Raw genomic sequence first — 22,064 nt, 5'->3', positions numbered from 1 at the left:
CTTCGTTCGCATGGAACAAGACAATAACCCCATATAATACTTCATATAAATATCGTGTGTCATAATATGTGCATAGAGTTACCCATAGCTCGTAAAGTAAGGTAGGAACGCGACACGTAATATTCGATTCATGTATTTTGTAAACAACCTCTGGCTATTTACTAGGGTGTTCAATAAAAAGTGACGCAATTATCTTTTATTAGATGTTATTTTAATTTGCGACTTAGTCATCTACCAGGTTTATACATGTTGTATATCTTTATTCTAAAGCTGAAATTCCCTTTTAAAAAAATCTTCGTAATCCCTTGAAAATCGTGTACCGCGGCAACTACTGCGTCGTCGTCTTCCAATTTATGGCCCCTAAGAAGTTTCTTTAATAGCGGAAATAGGTAGATTATTGGGAGCTAGGTCCGGTGAATATGGATATTCCTTCAAAAAGCCAGCTTTTTGATGGGCAGCCAACGCAACTCTGGACTTGTACGCGAAAGCGTTATCTTGGTGAAACTTAACAACTATAGTAAGTTTGCCACGCCGTTGCTTGCGTATTTCCCCTCGCAAATTTTTTATTTGTACTGCATTCAAAGTCCCCGTAATAGTAGCTTCGAAAATCGGTATTTTGCTTTGGGAGCCCAGCGCGTCCTGTGCTCCCGCATGTCCAGAATGCACGACACGATGCAAAAAAATAACTTCTATGTTTCTTGGTGATTTTTTAAATCATTATTACCTATATCTAATGTTTGGGCTGTACACACCAGTATTTATTATTTTTTTATTTGCAAGGAGAATGTATCGCAGTCTTACTATTTATTGAACATCTCACGTATGTATAAAGAATAATGCCGAGAAATAGTGTTGAATGCCGAGAAATAGTGTTGATCGTGATTATATAATAACAACAATAGGTAGGTACTTGACATATCCACAACGAATCAAATCGATTTACTTATAAATAACAATAGTCGATAAACTGTTCGTAGAAATTTTTATGCGAGAGGCAAAAAAAAATATATTTTATTTTGATGTATTTATTGCTTTGTTCCGGCTCAGTTTTGTATTTGTATTATATAGTCGCAACTACTGAACCAATCTCGAACAATTTTAAGAATACAAAATTAGAAATTAGAAAGGGTTTAAAGAACCACAATCAAAAACAAACGATCGCCTTATTTATACAAATGTAGCTATTGAGAATAGGTATATGGTACTATGAATAGGTACTCATATTTTGGTGGTATGGATTGTTGGACATCATCCAACATCTTCAGTAAGACAAAGTACAAATATCTATTACCTAACAACCTACTTGCGTTACCCGTTTGCGTTATTTAGTTTTCGAAAGACCTCCCAGTCGGCATAATACATCTTTATTGAAACATAAAAGTGAATTAATTTATTGTTCAACAATACACTCTATGACAATATAATACTTAAAACAATAATAAATGTTATACTGTTCGGCGTAGTTGTGAGACTGTAATTCTAGTCTCAATTTAGATAAAGATTATAATATTATTACTGTGGTACTAAGATAAAACAGTTTATTGAGGGAAGTTTGTAGAAAAGTCATTGTGGAAACTTACATTTCTCAGATCGTTATTGAGTGTGCAAGTGTTTACATCCATTGACGAGTTCTTCACGATGAAAGATTCCATTTGCCCGAAAGTAAGTATGAAAAACACTAACAAAATGGCTGTAATTACTCCAGTCAAATGAAAATATAAACCACAATTTCGACAACAAAGTTTGCATTTTAGATATATTGTAGTTTTTTTTTAATTTTATTATATGGCTGGTAACGAATATATTGTAGTTTTACGGTATGATACAAAAACAATGTGTAAGATTCGCAACCCTCGGCAATGGTTAAAAAAATTAAGAAGAGTTTTTTGGCAATTACTCGAAAACGGTAAAATTTTAAATTAAAATTTGTAGAGCTTTAAATTTTACATATAGAAGGGGCAATAGGATTCGTAAATTAACACTATTTTATTATTCTTCATACATCTAGCATAAATTTAATAAAATAAATTAATGTCGATAACAAAATAATTCTTAAATTTAAAAGCGTGGATATAAAAATATGTTTTCTTTTTATTTTCCTAGCTATGTTTTATAACGCTGACATTTTTTCTTAATTAACATTACGTAATAAAATATAGATAAAATGAAGATTGCTAAAGTGATTTTTTTTTTTTGACCTTGACAGCTCAGCTCGGGCTGTAGTGTATTAAAATCATATTAAACCTACTGAATTAAATAATAATAATCCAGTGTTGAAATTTGCTGTGTGTTGCCTGTTTCTTGGAACATTAACAGCAAACGATCATCCTTCTAGGGCTTGAGACAAATTAACTTTTCTACAGGCGTGACCCACTAACGCTAAACGAATTTGAATGGGATTGACATTAGCTAATGCTTCCTAACACTACAATTATTATATTAAACAAATTCGTTTGGCGTTAGCGGGTGATGACTGTCGAAAATTGATTAAGTCTTCAGCCTCTGGGCTCGACACGTCATGATTTTTAGCACTTCGACATGTTGGTTTCATCACGATGTTTACCAGCATCGTGAGGGCTAGCGCACACCGGTTACTTTTGTCACTGTGACTGTTTCCTCACTCATAACAAGTTTATGGATACGTATGTGCGCATGTTACGACGTGACAACTGGGTGATACTTATGTACACCGACCGGCGGATAAGTTGTACAAAAAAGGTGTGAAATTTAAGAGCTTGTTTTTCACGTGAGCTACGCGAGCAAAAATCCACAAAGTAAGGCCAGGCCGCAAAAAAAAGTAAAATGTACAAATATTTTGAACAACTTTTATTCCTTGTTCCAAGCATGGACACTCGAGAAACTTCAGGAAACGCAGAGGACATTGATGAAGAAGAAAGTAGGGATGCTGATGAAGAGGAACCACAGCGAATCCAATATTCCAGAAAGAAATATACGAAAACAATACCTTACGAAAAAAGCCTTCTAAATGTTTTAGAGAAATGTGCTGACGATAACAAATTTATTGAGGCTATGACGAATAACAAAAGCAATTCTGATGACGATGACAGAGAAAAGCATTTTAAGCTATCTTTGGTGCCACTGTTAAAAGCAGTCCCAGAGGAGAATAAATTAGAAGTACAGTTAAGAGACAATACTCGATGTAGTATACCGAAGCACACTAGTGGGGGTCAGTCGACTGTCTACCGCCGTGGCGTGCGGACGTTACTTGAGTTCTGGGATCGTACCTCTTATAAAGTGTACCTATCGGTGGTGTTTCTGAGTATTTTACAAGTGGCGACGAGGATGGGATATCCTGCAACCCTAACTTCCGATAGTGGCAATCAATTTACAAGTGACAATTTCAAAGCGTTTTGTAAGGAGTGCGGAATTGTAATTTACAATACAATACCCTATTGGCCACAGGTTAAGTAAAACAGGTTAGGTAAAAAGGATTGGAAAGAGGACCTTCTAGAAAACCTTGTAATGTACAACAGCACCCCTCATACAGTAACAGGAAAAACCCCGGCTGAACTCTTCTTTTGTAGACAGTTTCGAGATAAAATTCTCATGGCATGTACATGGAACATAAAGTCATATATTCAGATTTTATAGACAGAGATAGGGAGAATAAAGAAAAAGGAAAGGAATATGCTGATAGGAAGAGAAAAGCGGCTAGACTTCAAAATATGACAAGAGAAAATAAATTGGCTCCTAATTGTGGTCCAGAGTCTCACACGGTAACAGATGTAACGGTGGAGACATTAGGGTAAGAAATGATTCAACGGGGAAAGAATACCGCAGAAATGTTGTCCACCTTAAGAGGGTTAAAAATGGTGAGTGGCAAATCATTAACCACCACGCAGACGACGAGGTAACGAAAATCAAGATTAATGACTTATCATCCTAAAATGTAAAAGAAACAAAATTAAAGTTAATTTTCGAATCATTTGATAAGTTTTTATTAATTTTAATAAGGAAGGGATGTAGTATACCGAAGCACACTAGTGGGGGTCGGTCGACTGTCTACCGCCGTGGCGTGCGGACGTTACTTAAGTTCTGGGATCGTACCGCTTATAAAGTGTACCTATCGGTGGTGTTTCTGAGTATTTTACACTCCTACAGCGCCCAACGAAATTATTCTCCTATGTATCCATCTACAAGTTACATAGGAAGTCCTTAAAATTCACAAATCAAACCCAAATATTCTGCCTCTTTGACTTTGCCGAAATCGGAATATCATGGCAAATAGAAAAATAAATTTATTTTGTGGGCAATACTGGCAAAATTGGATGAAGTGATCTTGATACAGTTAAATTTTTATTTATGTCTTTAGTATTAATGACCATGAAGTTATTAGTATATAGTTATATTATTAGTTATATAGTATATTAATTATTTGTATGAAGAATGTTGTTATACATTGGGTTCTTAAGATAGGAAATTACTTTTTGTACTAATTTATTATATATCATTTCAATCATACAAATAACTTAAAACCTTATTCAGACCTAGAAAACGATTCCAAGAACTCCACTTGCATTTCTATTTCTTCATCAGATGATAAAGATAAAGAGGTATTTATCCACACAATTTTATACACACAAGACACAAATCGATGTGCCCTCAGCTACGATTCGCCGTATATACCTAAAATAAAGTCTATGTATCAAAACCACTCATTCCAACTTACCGGATCACATATTTCAGAGTTTGCGCTGACTATAATGAAGATTCCCAGGTTTATGACATTTGCCAGGAATACAGTAACAACACAGGAAATAATTGAATTGATCCTTGCTTTTAAATTTAAAATAATGTTGTATTTTGATTAAAATAAACATCATCTAAAATTAACTAATGTATTTTTTTTACTTACCTCAAAGTTACAGCGAGTCTTTTATCAGCTGTCACAGACATGCTCGTATTTTTGTATGTTAGTGCAGGTCCTAAACAGCGAAGTAATTCAACAAACATTTCTTTGGATGTTCTCGAAGTTTATAGAACAAAGAGTGGAACTTTCCCCTTAGTAGCCTGTAACTCCAAAGGGGGTATACCAAGTATTTTTTTCGCTTTTTTTTCATAGTTTCAGAGTTCACAGACAATGACTGTCCCTTCGAAATTCATATCGGCAAATGACGTTTCGATTTCAAAAATGTTTTGTCACCCTTCGTGAGCGCACTCTACTTTAGAAACATGACGAGACAATAACAAAAACTTTTATGTAACGGTGACAAAAGTAACCCGTGAGCGCTTACCCTTAAGAACATGCCGTGACAATGACAAAAACTTTAATGTAACGGTGACAAAAGTAACCCGTGCGCGTTTGGACTTCAAAACATGACGTGACAATGACAAAAACTTTAATGCAACGATGACAAAAGTAACCCGTGCGCGCTAAGCCTAAAAAGTCCGTTGATTTTTGACAGCTGGGATTAGAACGCGTTGAAAGTTGAAACCTCTAGCCCAAAACTGCTCTATAATATATTTAAATATTTAGGTCAAATTAAGTGACCTTGGCCTCTTTTTTGAGTAATATTGTAATGTACAAAAACTAAAATACTGGTTGTTACAAAATGTTTTGGTATTAATTAAATAAGTGAATTGTTACTAAAAAATAAATAGTTCATGTTATATGGTTACGGGTTGAATGACTGACCGTGCTAAAATGATAAAATTAGCACGAGTTTGAAGTTAATTATAACTGTTTTTAAGACTCGTGTTCTAACCGTTGCAATGTACATATTACCTATAGGTAGGTACTACCTATACTTTAAAACAATCTTATTCATAAAAAATAAAATGCCCGTTTTCCTTATTTAAGTAACTAAAATAGTAAAAGTAAGGCAAATTTATCACTTTCAGCCATATCTTTATTACCTAAAATGTCGTTATTTAAAACGCGTAGGTAAGTTCCCTGCAAATAATGTGCAGACTTTAGAATCACAGAAGTCGTTCTTAAGGTGTTTTCTACTAATTGTATTTATTTAAAATGTGTTATATATTATCTACATATTAACTTTTATGGTCTAAGCTATAGTAAAAATATCGAAAAAACAAAAGCTTTACCTAAGTTAAAAGATTTAAGGTGAATATTATTTGCAAAAAGGAATGGATTTCTAATTTACCACAGATAAAATTTTAAAACCGCCTTTTATCTACATTTTCCTCTATTCAAAACATCTCTTCTATCAAAACCTAGTCATAAAGTTTACGATGAGATTAAAATGGAATGTCTCAAATACACTTGAGAATAAACATTCAAACACTGGGTTTTACTTGTATCTCTAGTAAAAAAAAAAGTAGATATTCAACTGCAGTGCGAACCTGCGCGGAGGCACGTCAAACCACACCCACATCGAAGCAATCCTTTCACAATGTCTTATTACCCAACACATTCGTCCATATTTTAAATTAAAATACATACAACTTGTTAAAAGGTGTGTTAAGTATTAAAATATCAACAAAATTTTCAGTTCAAAAATGACCTTGACCAGTGCACCTTTCTTTCTCTTTCTCTCTTCTATTATAAAATATAGACAACACGGAAAAGTCAAGGTCTTTACCTTGTACGTAGCGAACGTGTTTTACAATTTACAGAAGTTATATGGATGTATATCTAATTAATATGCAAACTTAATGTATTATGCAGCTCATTCAACTAAGTATTAACATTGCACGTTTTTCTGCATTTGTCGTGTTCATAACAATACATATTTATTTTCCTTGAACTTCGCTTAGTACAGCAATTTGTCCGACACGTGTTAAATAAACTTGTAATGATAACTTGATAACTATGTAAATGTTTATAACAAGATAGTAAAGGTCCCTTATGGTATTAAATGAAGTATGTATTGACATGCGTTGCGTGATATTTACTGCATTTTATTCATCATTCTGGTTTCACAAGTATAAGTAAAGTTGCGCCGGAATATTATGTTGCGTTATTTTGAAGCGCAACATTGCGTGAAGGGCGTCACGTGGCGCGGCCGGCGGCAAGTACATGAACGGTCGGGGGCAGTGTTCACAACCTGAAGCCAGGCGGTTATCGTACCAGGGCCGTAAAATTATCGTATATGTGATCCATATACGATAAATTATCGTACAGTCAGGAAAATGGCTAAAAATACTTTAAAAAATCATATGAAACGTGAAAATAAAATGTTGCAAACGCTTTATAGTTTCAATCTTGTAAACTTGTGTTTTTCAAATTGAAAAAAAATAGTAATAATTCAATCTCTTCCGTCAAAGAGGAACAAAAATACGCAATATTTTCTCGTTGAACAATATGGTGTTCGTTCTAAGTGATATACCTATTGTCCGTAAACATCGCATATTATTTTTATCACTTAAAATTCGTTAGGTATTAAAATATTATCGAAGACTTCCAAATCTGCGTCACCATACAAATCGTGAATTTTTTGGCTGTGCATTCTGATGCGTTTTTGTGTTTGTACATTAACGCTTTGTTCATCTGCTGTAGTTGCCTTGTGACAGCATAAGTTCCTAATAGAATAATAAGCCAATAGATGGCACTTACACTAAAAACTGTAATTGTTATTGGGCTATCTGTGTAATCATCAAATTTTTTATCAGACTGGAAATTATCGTACAATCTGCGTACGATAGTCATGTACCATCGTACATCGTACGTAGTTATGAAATTATCGCAAATGTACGATAATTATCGTACGGTTGTGAACCCTGGTCGGGGGCCGGGTGTGACGTCATTCGACGCGCGGGGGGCGCGGCGAGGAGGGCCGAGGGTGTGGTGCACATGCGCCAGCCGCTTCAAGGTGACCTTCGACTAGCAAAGTTGCCTCTTAGCACTCGCGCTCACGTCGTCGGTTCCTTTCACTTATTAAATATTAACGACACCTTCACGGTCTAGACTAGACGAACCGGTATTCGCCCAAGCGGATATCATCATTTTTCTGTACCCTGTGGAATTTATGCCATCATCCTGTGGACTCCAACGCTTCTCGTTCATCACCTTTTATCTCAGTCCGCGAGACTGACAAGACAAATCGATATGCGTCAAGCACGAGACGTCGTAAGTACACATAGTTCATACAATATTTGCTTGAAATTTTCCAAACATTTTTAATGGTTTCGTAGTTTTTCTAAGGAAAACATGATGATAGGACACGAAGTTCATATATTATAAAATTATACCTATTCATGTTAATCAATATAAATTCAGCAAAGCTTAGCATTCTTTTTTTTTGTGGTACCTTAATGTGTTAGAATTTTATAAAATTATGTATTGAACAAACTAACTCTAGTACCTAATAACCATAATGTTTGCCTGTAACGATATCGTGGTTGATACAAAAGCATATATCTGATGAATTCTGCAACTTAAACATTTTGTCGATAAAAAAGTGAGATAAACTTTTACAAAAAAATTATATTCGTAGGATTCACAGAAGGTCAATGTTAAGGAAGGTCAAACGAAGGCATTGTTGATTTCTTGACATGACAGCTACAACCTTACGCAATTATCCTTTAAGTTTCGTGTTTTTTTGTTTATTAAGGATGACTAAAGTATGACTATAGTATAAGAGTATTAAATTGAAGATTCAAAAGAATTTTCTTTGCTTTAGGAAGTTTGTAATATAAAACATAGACCTTTAAAACTGGATTTTAATGTCATTAGGTCAACCAGAACGATATAATATCATGATAAAATGTGTGCTAATGTATATTCTTTATAATTTTCCAAGGATAATTCTCGCAAAATTCAAATTTTAAAAGAGGCATAGCAGGGTTTTCGCTACCTAACTTTTTACCACTACATGTTCAATAAAAACGATTTTAAATTTATATTCGTAGATAATCGTGAATGGTTTAAGCCGGTTATAACTGATTTTACAGGCGATTATTAAAATGCTAACATTTTAAATTGAGAATCGCGACCAATACTGATGATCTAGTTATCAATCAAACTTGCTAATCTGTACTCAAAATAACAATATAATCGTGGCGAACATATTTTAACGTGATGCGTCATGAAAGATTTTTGTAATGTCACAGAATGGAAAGTTTTTTAACAATTTAATATAATTAAAGTCATCATAAAATTGCTATCACTGATAAGACCGATGCGGTACTTTATCCGAATGTTATAGTATGAAGTGCTGATAAGACAGTCTAGGTAGTTTTATAGATAAAATACTGAAAAACGTTTTAAGGTAAAATGATTTTTCTGCTTTTTTATAAGTAACTTTCCGATTTACAAAATAGTAAGACGTATTTGATTTTCAAAGATCATAATAATTATGAATAAATAATCATATTATTATTATAGTAAATATTTTATAAAATACATAACCAATCAGCACAGTTGAAGATTATAGTTTTTACCTAGCTAAAAAAAGTCTTCTAATTGCATTCCTCTAAGTTTTCCTTAGTAGTTTTATTATACATTTAAGAAAAGTGCGCGCGTACAAAGTATACATGTCAGAAGCAAACTAATTTTCTAGTCTTGTTCATATAATTTTTTACAAATCTAAAACTTTAGATTTCCGAGATTTAGTGATAGGGAAAAGGAAGATATGTTAGGAATTTATTTAATTTAATTGTCATTAAAATGATAAGTGTCGAAAATTAATACAAATAATAAATTTAATTGCTTTAATTTTTTTCTTCGATAATAAAACACGTGGCATTTTAATATACAACTCGTTATTTGAGATAAAATATACAATACTAATTACTAATATTTCATAAATTCTCTTTAAGAAATTTTAGTTTTAAAAATAGAATTTCTTCTCACTCTCTCTCAATCGCTCTCTCTCTTTTCTTCGACAAAAACGCTGCACTTCGTGACGTTTCCGTAAAAATGTACCCTCATGCGCCTAAAGAAGTTTCATTTCAAAAATCGTAAAAAAGAAGACCATAAAATTATTAAATATCAGTATAACTAAAACATTATCTGTGATACTAATCAATCCGTAGCTTTCAGTTATTACGATAAAGAATTGATTGACGTCATAATTTCTCGTTGCTCTATGCCTATTTTAGATAATATACATTTCCGTTTGTGAAGTGGATCAGAAACTGTCACGAGACAAATAAAAATAAACATACGACATGCGACTATCGTAAGAGCTGCCAAGAGTGAGCGACTCTGACGATAAATAACGTCGAAAATAAATAATTGTGAATGTATGTAAATTAAAAATTCTAAACTGATTCATATACTAAACATTTAAGGCAATAATATCTGAGGCAATTTGTAAAACTACTAATATTTTTAAATCTAATTCAATTTACAATTTAATATAAATTATCACAATGGTTTTTCTTCATATTTTTGCCATCAAAATGGTGGTCAAAACTAATTTTGCGGAAGTAATTGCTACCTGCATATCTAATTCCACCTTTTAATAAAACTTGAATGTATACGCATAAACTAAACTATTCTGATTCCGATTTCTAATATGTATTCTAGAAATAAATAAACATATTTTTGTTTCACATATATGTATAGTATATATGTAAGGTAAACCGCCTTTCTATAACATTTCGATTTAATTCCGCATTCAAAACTGGTTTCCCTGTATTATATATACCAGATTTTTTCCTTTATGGATTGCTTTTCGGAAAACCTACACTAAAAATGTTTGAATTAGATTATTATTAATTTGAACGGCTAACTGAATTGTTGCCGTTACAAAAGTTTATTATTGATATGAAAATTAATATACAGGTTAAAGGTGGGTCATTACTACTTTTTTGAGACAAAAATAATTAAAATAACAAACTATCTTATCAGTCTTACTTTTATTTGTATCTTTATCAATACAATAATTTAGAAAAATATTCTGTAAAATACAATGATCACTAACTCTTTAACTTCTCTCAAAGGTCAATTACACATTCAGTCTATTTTCATAAACTAAAATACTAAAAATAGACAAGAAAAATGCTTACAATCGACACAGCAAACACGCAACATCGATGTTCAAACCTATTGAAAATGAACATATAGGTATTGCATTTCTACATCTCTAATAGTGGTAGTTTAGGTAATTCGTGATAGACATCATTAAGACCGCTAACACACACGGTTTATTGTCGGTCATGTGCACGCATACAAATGCAGGCTTTGCAAATATAGAGACACCTTCAACTCGGGGAATTTATCTGACGTCACAAACGAGCCCACGCTTCGTCCAATCGGAGCCAAATGTAAGAAGGCGCGTCGGAGAGGGAATGATAAATATTTCAAAAAGCTTTGCATACATTTTGTTTATGTGATAGTTCATCAATCGTAAAATTATCAACAATTTTATTCAACTTGGCTGAAATTTGTATTAAAATTACATTTCGATGGGAAACGCTAGCTGCGCTATTCTATCACATAAAATATTTGCACACGTGAGGGAGACAACATCAGTTTGTTATCATGAATGAAAAGAATGCGTCAGTTTGTTCAACGTACAAACGAGGTACAGACGGCGGCCAGAGCACGTCATAGCACATTCGATTGCCGTACTTCACTTCATAGTTCATATTACCTTGCTAGTTGCTACTAAAGCAAGTCGTGCGTTAGCTTAGCGCGTGTGTAATTATTAAAAAAATAAAAATGGGTATGGCTATTAACAACCTACCTCAGGTGAGTGATGAGTCCCTTGTTGAAATAATTTTTAAATCGAGTCGTAGTCGCCGGTTCTAGGCGAGTCCAGTTCTGTGTTAGAAAATTGCATACCACGAATTTCATATTGGAAAGCAATTCTATAGCAGTAGCGACAATAGTACGATAGTAGTGTTGTAATGACCGCTTTGACCTTGTGAAACTTGTTCGCGATAAAATGGACGGTTAGCTTTGACGGTTAGCACTGGCCACTATACGTACATAGAAAAATTACAATTTAGATGAGTTAAAAATATTCGGTTTTATTATTAAAAGTCGCGGTAAATTTTTTTTATCGACTTATTACTCATTCTATATCGTCATGTACACAGATTATTAAACACAACTTGTCATCGTAAATTTTAATCTCTTGCCAAGCCTCTTTCCTCGTTTTAACGTGCCTCCCGGTAACTAGTAGGTAGGGATTATCATACCGGTAATTCCAATGACTGGTTAAATAACCATAATTTATATTACGGTTTTAAGTTTGACCATGTTAATGTGCAGTACAAAGTATATATGTATTTAAATAGAAATTAAAAAGAATCAAGCTTATGTGACCTCGAAAATTAATCCTCGACATTAATATGTCGAAACTATGATTGCTTAATGTATTGAGTATAATAATGTGTTATAATTATTTTAACTCTGACGAAATAAAATACTTAATGCTTTTAAAGCCACTAGCATCTTATTTTATTTATAATTAGTCACTAATTAAAGAATTCTGAATAAATATGTTATTATCAGATAGCCTTTATTTCCTTTCGATTGCGTTTTAGATTCGCGAAGAATGCGAAGTATTTCACATGTCGGACAAGCAGATCAGGGAGATAATGAGCAGACTCCACAACGACCTGATCAAAGGTCTCGGAAAAGACACTCATCCAAACTCAATCGTCAAATGCTGGAACACATACATTCAAGACTTACCTAATGGAAAAGGTAACTAATTAATAATACAAAATTTTTAGTTCTCAATTTTCTTTTGCATGCATAATTAATAAAAATTTACATATGCTAATAATTGTTTTTGTTATAGAACGTGGTAAATTTTTGGCGTTAGATTTAGGAGGAACCAATTTTAGAGTTCTTATAATAAATCTTGGGGAAAATCATTTTGATATGAAGTCGAAAATTTACGCTATACCTACTCATATTATGACTGGAACGGGATTGGCACTTTTTGACCACATTGCCGAATGTTTATCCAATTTTATGAAGGTTAGTACCAATGCATGTTTTAATCAGTAATACGGCAGTTAAAATTTTTGATATATTGATTCTTTAGCTATATTGAGATAGCGTATCTTTGTAAATGTATTAATTAATCTATGCGACAATTATTGAATAAAGATTAAAATTTAATTACCTTATTTTTTAGGAAAATGACGTTTACAAAGAACGTCTAGCCCTTGGTTTCACGTTCAGTTTCCCGTTAAGACAACTGGGCTTAACTAAAGGATTGCTACAACGTTGGACCAAAGGTTTCTCGTGTTCCGGAGTTGTCGGAGAAGACGTTGTTCAAGGTCTTAAGGATGCTATCGCTAGACGAGGGGTAAGCTATCTATAACGTTTAGAACTGGGAATTCTGTAGTTTATTATTTATTATTGTTAGTCACACATGACCAAACTTCTTTGATACACGACGGGTTTATATGAGAGAATAGTATCGGTCTTCGAAATTCAAAATAAGGCATACGATTTTACAGGACCTAAAGTTGTCTGTGATGGGCATACTTAATGATGCAACGGGGACTCTTATGTCATGTGCATTTAAGAACCCCCATTGCCGAATAGGAATCATAATTGGTGAGTTGACGATGATATAAGCTCTCCAATAGCGTAAGGCATGATGAGAGAGCCAATGGAGGCTTTCAATAATTCTATTCCTCAAAATTCTTATCTGAAAAAGCCACTGTTAAACGTTTAAAACTGCATGCGAAATCTTTTCATCTATTGCACGTTAGGTTATTGAGGTGAAACTTCTTTAGGCGCATAAATTTTTAATATACGTCACGAAGATGTGCGGCGTTTTTGTCGAAGATAAGGGAGAGAGCGATTGAGACCGATTGAGAGACAGTGAGACGGTTGAATTACGTCATAGAAATTCTATTTTTTAAATTAAAATTTCGTAAAGTGAATTTATGAAATATTATTGCAAATAATTTATTGAAATCTCAAATGACGAATTGTAAATTAATATGCCACGTATTTGTATTATCGAAGAAATCTATATATATAAAAGAAAGTCGTGTTTGTTACAACACTTATAACTCGAGATCGGCTGGACCGATGTTAGTTATGTCTTTTTTGATGGATTTTTTCCCACTCCGAATAGCAGAATAAGTAATAAAATATCGGATAAGTTATCGAATAACAATAAATAAATAAATAAATTAATTTTACGAATGCACACGGCATGTGGTGACATTTGTTGACAAAACTACGCATCATTTTACGTCGAATTCGTGTCACTTCAAGAAATTCCGAACTTGAGGTAAATGAGGAGATGCATAACCAGGCTTTGATCTTGATCGAAAACATGTGTTACCTCATCAAAAAATGTTGTAAAGCAGAAAGTGCTTTAACATGCAGTATCGCAATATTGGCGATAGAGAGAAGAGGCCTAATGTGTAAAACTGCCATTCTTCTTTTGCAATGGCAAGCAATAAAACATTTCTCTATTTGCAAAAAAAGTTATCTCCTTAATGAAATCCTAAAATAAGTTTAACTAAAGTAACAACGATATTATTATTAAGGCGGAACGAAGTTAGCCGGGTCAGCTAGTAAATTAATAAAATTCATTAAATTCCTAACATATCCTCCTTTTTCCCTCCCTCTTAGTCTCGGGAATCTAAAGTTTTAGATTTGTATAAATATTGTTCATATTTATACATATTTAAAAATTAGTTTGCCAAAAAAGTTTCACTTCTGACGTGTACTTTGTACGCACGCACTTTTTTTATTATAAACGATGGGCAAAATACGTTACAATATTTTGGGTTGTTATTGGTTCAAGATTGAAAGCCTCTCAGTATCATCATCAACCACGGGTTTAAACATAGGAACCACTTGGGAATTGGGATTCAAGACTGCAACATAACAGCATGTTTCTCATTGTAGGATGTACAGATTGATATATGCGCTATTCTCAATGACACCACGGGTACTTTGATGTCTTGCGCGTGGAAAAACCACAACTGCAAAATAGGACTTATTGTTGGTAGGTTTACTTTATTTATAGAGGTTTTATTGACTCAAATTAGTATACTAATACATAACAGGGGTCTCCAAACTACGGCTCGAGGGCCACATCTGGACCACAGACAGATTTTGTCCGGCCCGCGGAGAGATAGCATACTTGAAAACTCCTTTTAGAGAACATATTTTTTATACCAAATTAAATTTAGTTTACTGAAGTATTCTAATTTTATGTTGAATAATTATTAATATGACATTGATATGGTCATGGGCTAACTACTCATAATATTGATGTAGGCTTATTGTTATTGGTTTTGTGATAAAAACATAACTTATAACAAGCATAATGACATATGGTTTTGGCCCTCGGAACTTACTGGAGCAATCAGTATGGCCCTAAGGCTGGAAAGTTTTTGAGACCCCTGTACTAATGTCTTAATAACGTTATAAGAACTAACGTTGCGTTCATTATCATTTCTAACTACATTATTCATTGTATTTAACCTTTCACATTAAACATCGAGAGTATGTTTACTCCGCTGTATACTGTTTGGTCCGCTTGAATACTTTCATACATTTCATGGTCGAATTACCAGAATGTTTCATGTACAAATTTATATGACCTAGTTTTAATATTAATGGATAAAATAAAACAGGTACGGGTAGTAACGCGTGTTACGTGGAGAAGACTGAAAATTGTGAATTATTTGATGGCGAACCAGGAAAACCTGAGCTTCTAATTAATACAGAGTGGGGAGCCTTTGGCGATGATGGCACATTGGACTTCGTCAGAACGGAGTTTGACAGAGAAATCGACACTAAATCTATCAACCCTGGAAAACAGATGTAAGTCAAACTGTTGTTTTTTGAATTTTTATAACGAAAGTGGCAAGCGAATTTATCGTATACTACTAGATTTTTATGGATAGGATTTTAATGTATTAAAGACATGTCAATGCACACACACACAATGCAAACACTCCAGTACAGTTTCGTTTTTTAAATAAATTAATTCCTCATTTAACATTTTATGTTTCCCGAATTTTTGCAAACATACGTTAATCGTTTACGTAAGCTTCTCAGTTGAATATGCTATACTTATATCAATTGAATATCAGATTTCATATCATATCCTAAGAAAAATATGTCGTTAAAACGTGATGCATGTAGGGTATAGAGTATCGTATAATCCAGAATTGATTGTCAGCGATACTACAATCAACAGAGTTGAGTCACACATTGAGTCATTACATAACAAATAAAGTACTATGCTTTCTTAATAATATCACAGATATTCAATATTCAACAGCAATCTTTCTTCTATAAGCGAAGACGTAGTTCGCTTAGCCGTTAAGCTGCTTAGTAAACGTTATTAATTTTAATTGATATTAATGTAAAAAAACGCGCGAAAATTACATTATGATACGTGACAGTTTATATAACATTTTGTTCCTAATCCCATAAATTTACTTCACCATAGATAAGTAAGTGTATGTAGATTGTAGAGTAATGTCATTAGTTTTACTAAGCAGAAATTGTGTTTTTATCAAGTTTACGACATATACAAGTGTATAATACGCTCGAAACTGCTTGGAGTGAGTCAAAAGAAACATGGATAAGGAAAACTAGGTTCTGCCCCGACATAATATCAACAATTGATTATTATTATCTATTGTATATTATGGTGACATTTACAGTATAAGGATATTTTTTATGTAAAGTTGAAATTTGTTGGCACATGTTTTATTCCGAGCTTACGTTAATTTAAATATTAATCTTCAATAATATAAATTGCAAAACGTATTACTAATATATGTGATAAAAGACAAAAAGTTTAAGTAAAAAATTAAAAGAAACTTTTGCAAATACTCTATACAAAAAATAGGGAATATTTTTACTTTGTGTTAAGGTATTTCCGTATATTTTAGATCTTATAATTATGTTGGAAATCATAGAGCAATTTTAAAAATGCATTATTCCCTAACTCGTATTTTAAGATTGAGAGGAGAGAGATGTCATCAAAGGTATTTGATTTTGACATACGGAAATCATAATATTTCGCGCCAAGTTTCGACTCTAAGGACACCCAAAATGGCAAATATCTTGTTTTTGATGTGGTTTTAGTATCTTTGAGATCTATATGATTTTAATACTATTTACAGTCAAGAGAAGATGATATCAGGCATGTATATGGGAGAGTTGGTGCGTCTTGCCCTCGTAAAATACACACACATGGGCCTCTTATTCGGTGGTCGTGGATCTGATCTACTCTTCCAAAGAGGAAGCTTCTACACTAAGTACGTATCAGAGATCGAGTCGGACAAACCTGGTGATTTCACAAGCTGTATGGATGTACTTGAAGAACTTGGTGAGTTGCTTTGACCATATTTTAGTCTAGTCGTAAAAGCATTATATTATCAGCTTACGTAATAATCTGCAAGAAAACAAACGAAGAGCTCATATCGATCTTTAGAACCTGTTTTACTGCTATCGAATTCATTTTTACAAAACTGTTATACAACATATCTCTCGTAATATATATGTCTTAATCTTGTCGTATTCCGGTAATGTGTTGATTTCTCTAGGCTATTGAATATCTAAGGGCATTGGGGTATTACCAGTTAAAGTTCACTGTTATCAGAAGTTGTAAACAAATAGTATGAGGATGTCAATATAACTTTACTTATGTTGAATGGTTACGTAAGCGCCCGATTGTCTCCCGTTTTTTCTTTAAATAAGATATTAATTTAAATACTTATTAGCTCTAAATTAATGATAAATTTGAATTACGTCGGTTTGCGATAAAAACGTGACGCACATTTTGACGTTAATTTGGCACCAGGTGATGTTTGTACATTATATAATGAATATTAAGACGTTTTTGCAATGGCGCTATCGTTTGGTAATTTGAGATGAGGCTACGTGAAATAAATAAATTTATAATTACGAAATTCCTCTGTAGTTGTGTTGCGTTTATAGAGTACTAATTCTTATTAATTAGTACTAATAATACTAATTAGTATTATTAAATATATAGTTTTATTACGACAGAAATTAATTAATATATAATTCAATTGTTTATTAATAAGCAAATTATTATTAATAATTTTTTATACACACCATAAATGTTTTACCTTTGACTGGATATTGATAAAACGGAATAGCTAAATTTGTTTATCTGAGAGACGAGAAAGTTTTCTATATCCACATACTACATTTAAAGGCCGATTTATATTATCTTAGTGTTTAGGAGAGTGCTTTAGTACAACTTGAAAGGCAAGTCCTTTAGCGTAGCGTTTACTAAAGCAAGTAGCGTTTACATGTTTCAACTAAAGTACTATCCTAAAGCACTCTCCTAAACACTAAGATAATGTAAATCGGCCTTTAAATTCCGAAATCCATATTCCAGGCTTGTCACACGCAACGGAAGCGGATATGGCGGGCGTACGACACGTGTGCGAGTGTGTGTCGCGTCGGGCGGCGCATCTTGTCTCTGCCGGTATTGCCACTCTACTCAATAAGATGAATGAGCCCCGAGTGACAGTAGGAATCGATGGCTCTGTGTACAGATTCCACCCACATTTCCATGCACTTATGTGCGAGAAGATCGCCCAACTCGTTCGACCTGGCATACAGGTGAGTTATCCTTAAATTACGGGTTTTATAAGATGCACTAGAAATTCTACAATAATTGTTATCGTCTTTATATCGATTTGGCTATGGTTTACCTAAAATTTTATTAACTTAAAAGGAGTCGATTCTCATACATTCTCCCTTCGCGTATAATTTATTTTCTTTGGTATCTTTATCAGGTATTTGATTTGATATTGTAGAAATATACCATTAGCTCTCGAATCATGTTGAATGTGTAGTTTATTATTTCGTGTTGCGTAATAAAAATGCCATTAAAAAACATCATTCCACCGTGAAGAACGTAGTTAAGAATATATCTTTGAAACCAACAACAAAACATTCTATTTGTTTGTAAGGTCCTAAAGATCTCGATTGTTAGCGCTATATTTTTGTGGAAAAAAGTTAAGTTACGATTAAAGAGTCCGATTCGAATAGATTTATTGGGCCACCCATTTCGTGTTGACGTCAAACAATAGTTTAGTAACTAAAGTGATAATAGTACCCAAAGTCGTGGCCTTTAAGCCCTCTATCAAAACGAGATAGTGGCCGAGCCCCCGTGTCAATGTCGAAAAGTTCAATAGATAAAAATGTTTTAAAACAATAAAATCAATATTGCGTAAAAATTGTTTATTCATTAAATAATATTTGTTATTGGAAATCACGTTAACATTATCGTTGAGCGTCATATTGTCGTCATTGGCGGTCGATGACAATTACAAATAAAGGCAAAACTGGGAGATTGGAACATTTTCCTGTAAATGTGGATTGAATTTATAACATATATATTATATATATTACAGACACATTCACCTATAAACATTATTCAACAATTAAGTAATATTTCAACCGCCACGCCCCACTTTTTTAAAAACTTATTGTCATGGCGGAAAAAGAACCTTATATATTCAGATACAGATAAATAAGCATATTTAAATTATAATGGCTTTCATAGAGATTTAATTAAAATATTGGTTCCGCTAACATTTGGAACAAAGAAACCTGTTTTAAAATATCAACAACCTTGTCTCGCGATAAATGTCTATTGAAATAAAATAATGTTACCGACAGCCTCGGCCTTAATTAAATTAAGAACTAGATGGTTGTGCCTTTTTAAAAAATTTACCTGTTAACAATATTGGTTAAAGGGTATTTTATTGGCGACCTACGCGACTCCTCAATTCATACCCAAAAGCAGTAATCAATAAAAATACCTAACTTTCATTTCCTGAATATAGGCAAAATATCATATCGAAAAATCAGAGTAAATCGTTAGATATTTACATAATAAAATACTTTATAACGATGACAAGAATTATTTTATATTGATACGACTAAAATCCTTATCATTTACTTCGTTTCGGTCACAAAATACTTTATAGTTGTGTAATCGCATCTATCGCGTCTTTTTCCAATCAAATAGATCTTTACTTAATTTGACTTAAACTTTGACTGTAGTTAAAACTACTAATTCGTTGTTTTTTTTTTAATTTTCAGTTCGACCTAATGCTGTCGGAAGATGGCAGCGGTCGCGGGGCAGCTTTAGTAGCTGCAGTTGCTTGCCGGCAACAACTAAGCTACGCGTAAACATACCTTAATCCTACTACGCGGTGCTACGCTCAGTGATCGCACACAACGAATTTATACAACAAACATCCTACAATATTCGGTAATAGTGAGTTTGGAGATTATCCAGTGACTTTTTGAAACCAGTTTAAAGACTTGTTATTTTTGATGTAAGTGCGATTACTTTTAGCCATTTTCCGCGTCTCGAGTGGTATAGACTGGTGGTCATCATTTAGTATTAGTTTAGCTATTTTAAATTAGCGCTGTGTGCTTGGACTGGCAGTCTTACGCATCGCTCTCTGTTGGATAGGAAATTGTAGTTATCATGATATTTATATGAATTAGATAGACGTCAAGTACTTTATATGTAGACGTCAGCTGATAACTACGGCATTCCTATTTAATCCCACGTTAAGAATTAATTGGCACTAAGATCCAATAGGTCAATTGTTAATAGAACACTTAAAATGTCACTTGTACTTACGATTTTAGAATAGTCTAGTCAGTTTAACGAATACTTAATATTTGTACAAAAAAATTTCATCGTGTACATCGTTACAAGACTGATATTTAACGGAATGCTATATTGGCCTTAGTGTCATTTAACGGAAAGCGCCCTCTGCATTTGTCAGTTTCACCCTCAAGTCAGCGAGCACGCAGTTTAAGTGACTTTATTTAAAAATGTAGTTAATTATGAGTGATGGTCTTGTAATATAAGAGTCTACTTTTATACAGAAGTTTAAGATTAAACAAAACACGACGAAAATTATTTTTAAAAGTTGTTTACATTTCTTGCAATGGATGAAAATTTTAAATTAATTTATTATGGCATTACTATATTCGAATGTAGCAATACATGTGAATCTCAGAAATTATGCTAATCACATCACAATCCACATATGATGTTGTAATTGTCATTCCATTGCCTGATTATTTTATTCATTATTACACGTGAATTATTATTATAAATTAATGAAGATATTATTTTAAGTGTGTCGTTATTATATTTGAATGATTTAGGAAATAGTTTTACGATTCTAATTCGATTAGCGTAGTGAAACGATATTTTCAACAATTCTGAATAATTGTGTTTCGATATTTTACTGTGATAGAACTAGGAATTAATGTTTAAATTGTTTGCTGTTTTGGTTTCTGATTATTTTAAAGTATAGTCTATATGTGTTGCAGTCGAAAGGAAAAAACGCCGGCCCTAATCCCGGAAATAAAAAAATATTCAAGCACAAATAGGAAGTTTATTGGCAGCAATTTGATTTATTCAAATATTAAATCAACATTGTTTGTAATTCAATTTATTTATGATTCAGATTACATTAAATTTTTCATTATAGTTCCTAGTTAAAAATAGGTGCATTTTGTGTTAGTGTTGTATTTTTGTTGCATATAACAATATAGGTGTTTTAAACATTCGTTCCTTCGCTAAAATATGCGAAGGAGAAAGTGTGTTATGTAAGACCAATTATAGTTACTAGTATTAATTATTGTATGACATCCATTTATGATAATTTATTTATTCACATCTACAGTGGATTTCTAAGAGGCCCAAATAAAGTACAAACTCTAAATCTTTCAATATTTAGTGCACAAAGCAAGTGTACAAGTTTTTACATTTTCCCACAGATATTGTTTTGCTCAACATGTCATTGCATATAAGGTTCAAAAGGAGTTTGTATACTTTCTGCAAAGCTACATTCCAAAGGTATTGAAACATCTATAAAATGGCTTAAAATGTTTTTAAAGCAGAAGTACACATATCACAAAAATTGCTTTACAAGACCATTATGTATTAAACAATAAAGTTTTAGTAAATAAAGCTGGTCTTTATAAAACATCATCATTGTGTATATATAAATTCAATTTTATAACCAAATTATTTTGGAGAATAATTTATTCCTGTAACTAACCTCAATGAAACCATTCTAGAAAACAATCATTTTAATATAGCTAGCTCAATGTATCAACGAGCTGCAGAATGTTACTTATTTGGAAAATAAATTTTTTAAAACAG

The 22,064-nt window shown here is 32.8% G+C and overlaps 1 protein-coding gene across 4 annotated transcripts; it reads left to right on the top strand.

Moving 5' to 3' along the window:
* Nucleotides 1-1,379: 1,379 nt before the first annotated feature.
* On the top strand, nucleotides 1,380-22,064 carry LOC125063007 (hexokinase type 2). 4 transcript variants are annotated; one of them, XM_047669197.1, is made up of 9 exons: nucleotides 1,380-1,662; nucleotides 12,421-12,583; nucleotides 12,681-12,862; nucleotides 13,023-13,196; nucleotides 14,765-14,864; nucleotides 15,499-15,688; nucleotides 17,005-17,210; nucleotides 18,252-18,478; nucleotides 19,970-22,064. In XM_047669197.1, the coding sequence occupies exons 1-9, from the start codon at nucleotides 1,639-1,641 to the stop codon at nucleotides 20,057-20,059; spliced, it is 1,356 nt and encodes a 451-aa protein (XP_047525153.1). In that variant the 5' UTR covers nucleotides 1,380-1,638; the 3' UTR covers nucleotides 20,060-22,064. The 4 variants fall into 4 exon arrangements, with proteins under 4 accessions (XP_047525153.1, XP_047525154.1, XP_047525152.1 ...); XM_047669198.1 differs by lacking the exon at nucleotides 1,380-1,662 and adding an exon at nucleotides 7,801-8,050; XM_047669196.1 differs by lacking the exons at nucleotides 1,380-1,662; nucleotides 14,765-14,864 and adding exons at nucleotides 11,435-11,620; nucleotides 13,351-13,450.

This window comes from Pieris napi, chromosome 2, assembly GCF_905475465.1.
Source record: "Pieris napi chromosome 2, ilPieNapi1.2, whole genome shotgun sequence".
In the NCBI taxonomy this organism is placed as follows: Eukaryota; Metazoa; Arthropoda; class Insecta; order Lepidoptera; family Pieridae; genus Pieris; species Pieris napi.
This window is presented reverse-complemented; position numbering and strand designations above follow the sequence as displayed.

Bases quoted from the DNA above. Each gene is read 5' to 3' on its own strand.
- LOC125063007 (XM_047669196.1), top strand. From the start codon at position 11,591: ATGGGTATGGCTATTAACAACCTACCTCAG. The intron at 12,584-12,680 runs GTAACTAATTAA...TTTTTGTTATAG, and splicing joins AGACTTACCTAATGGAAAAG to AACGTGGTAAATTTTTGGCG. The intron at 12,863-13,022 runs GTTAGTACCAAT...CTTATTTTTTAG, and splicing joins GTTTATCCAATTTTATGAAG to GAAAATGACGTTTACAAAGA.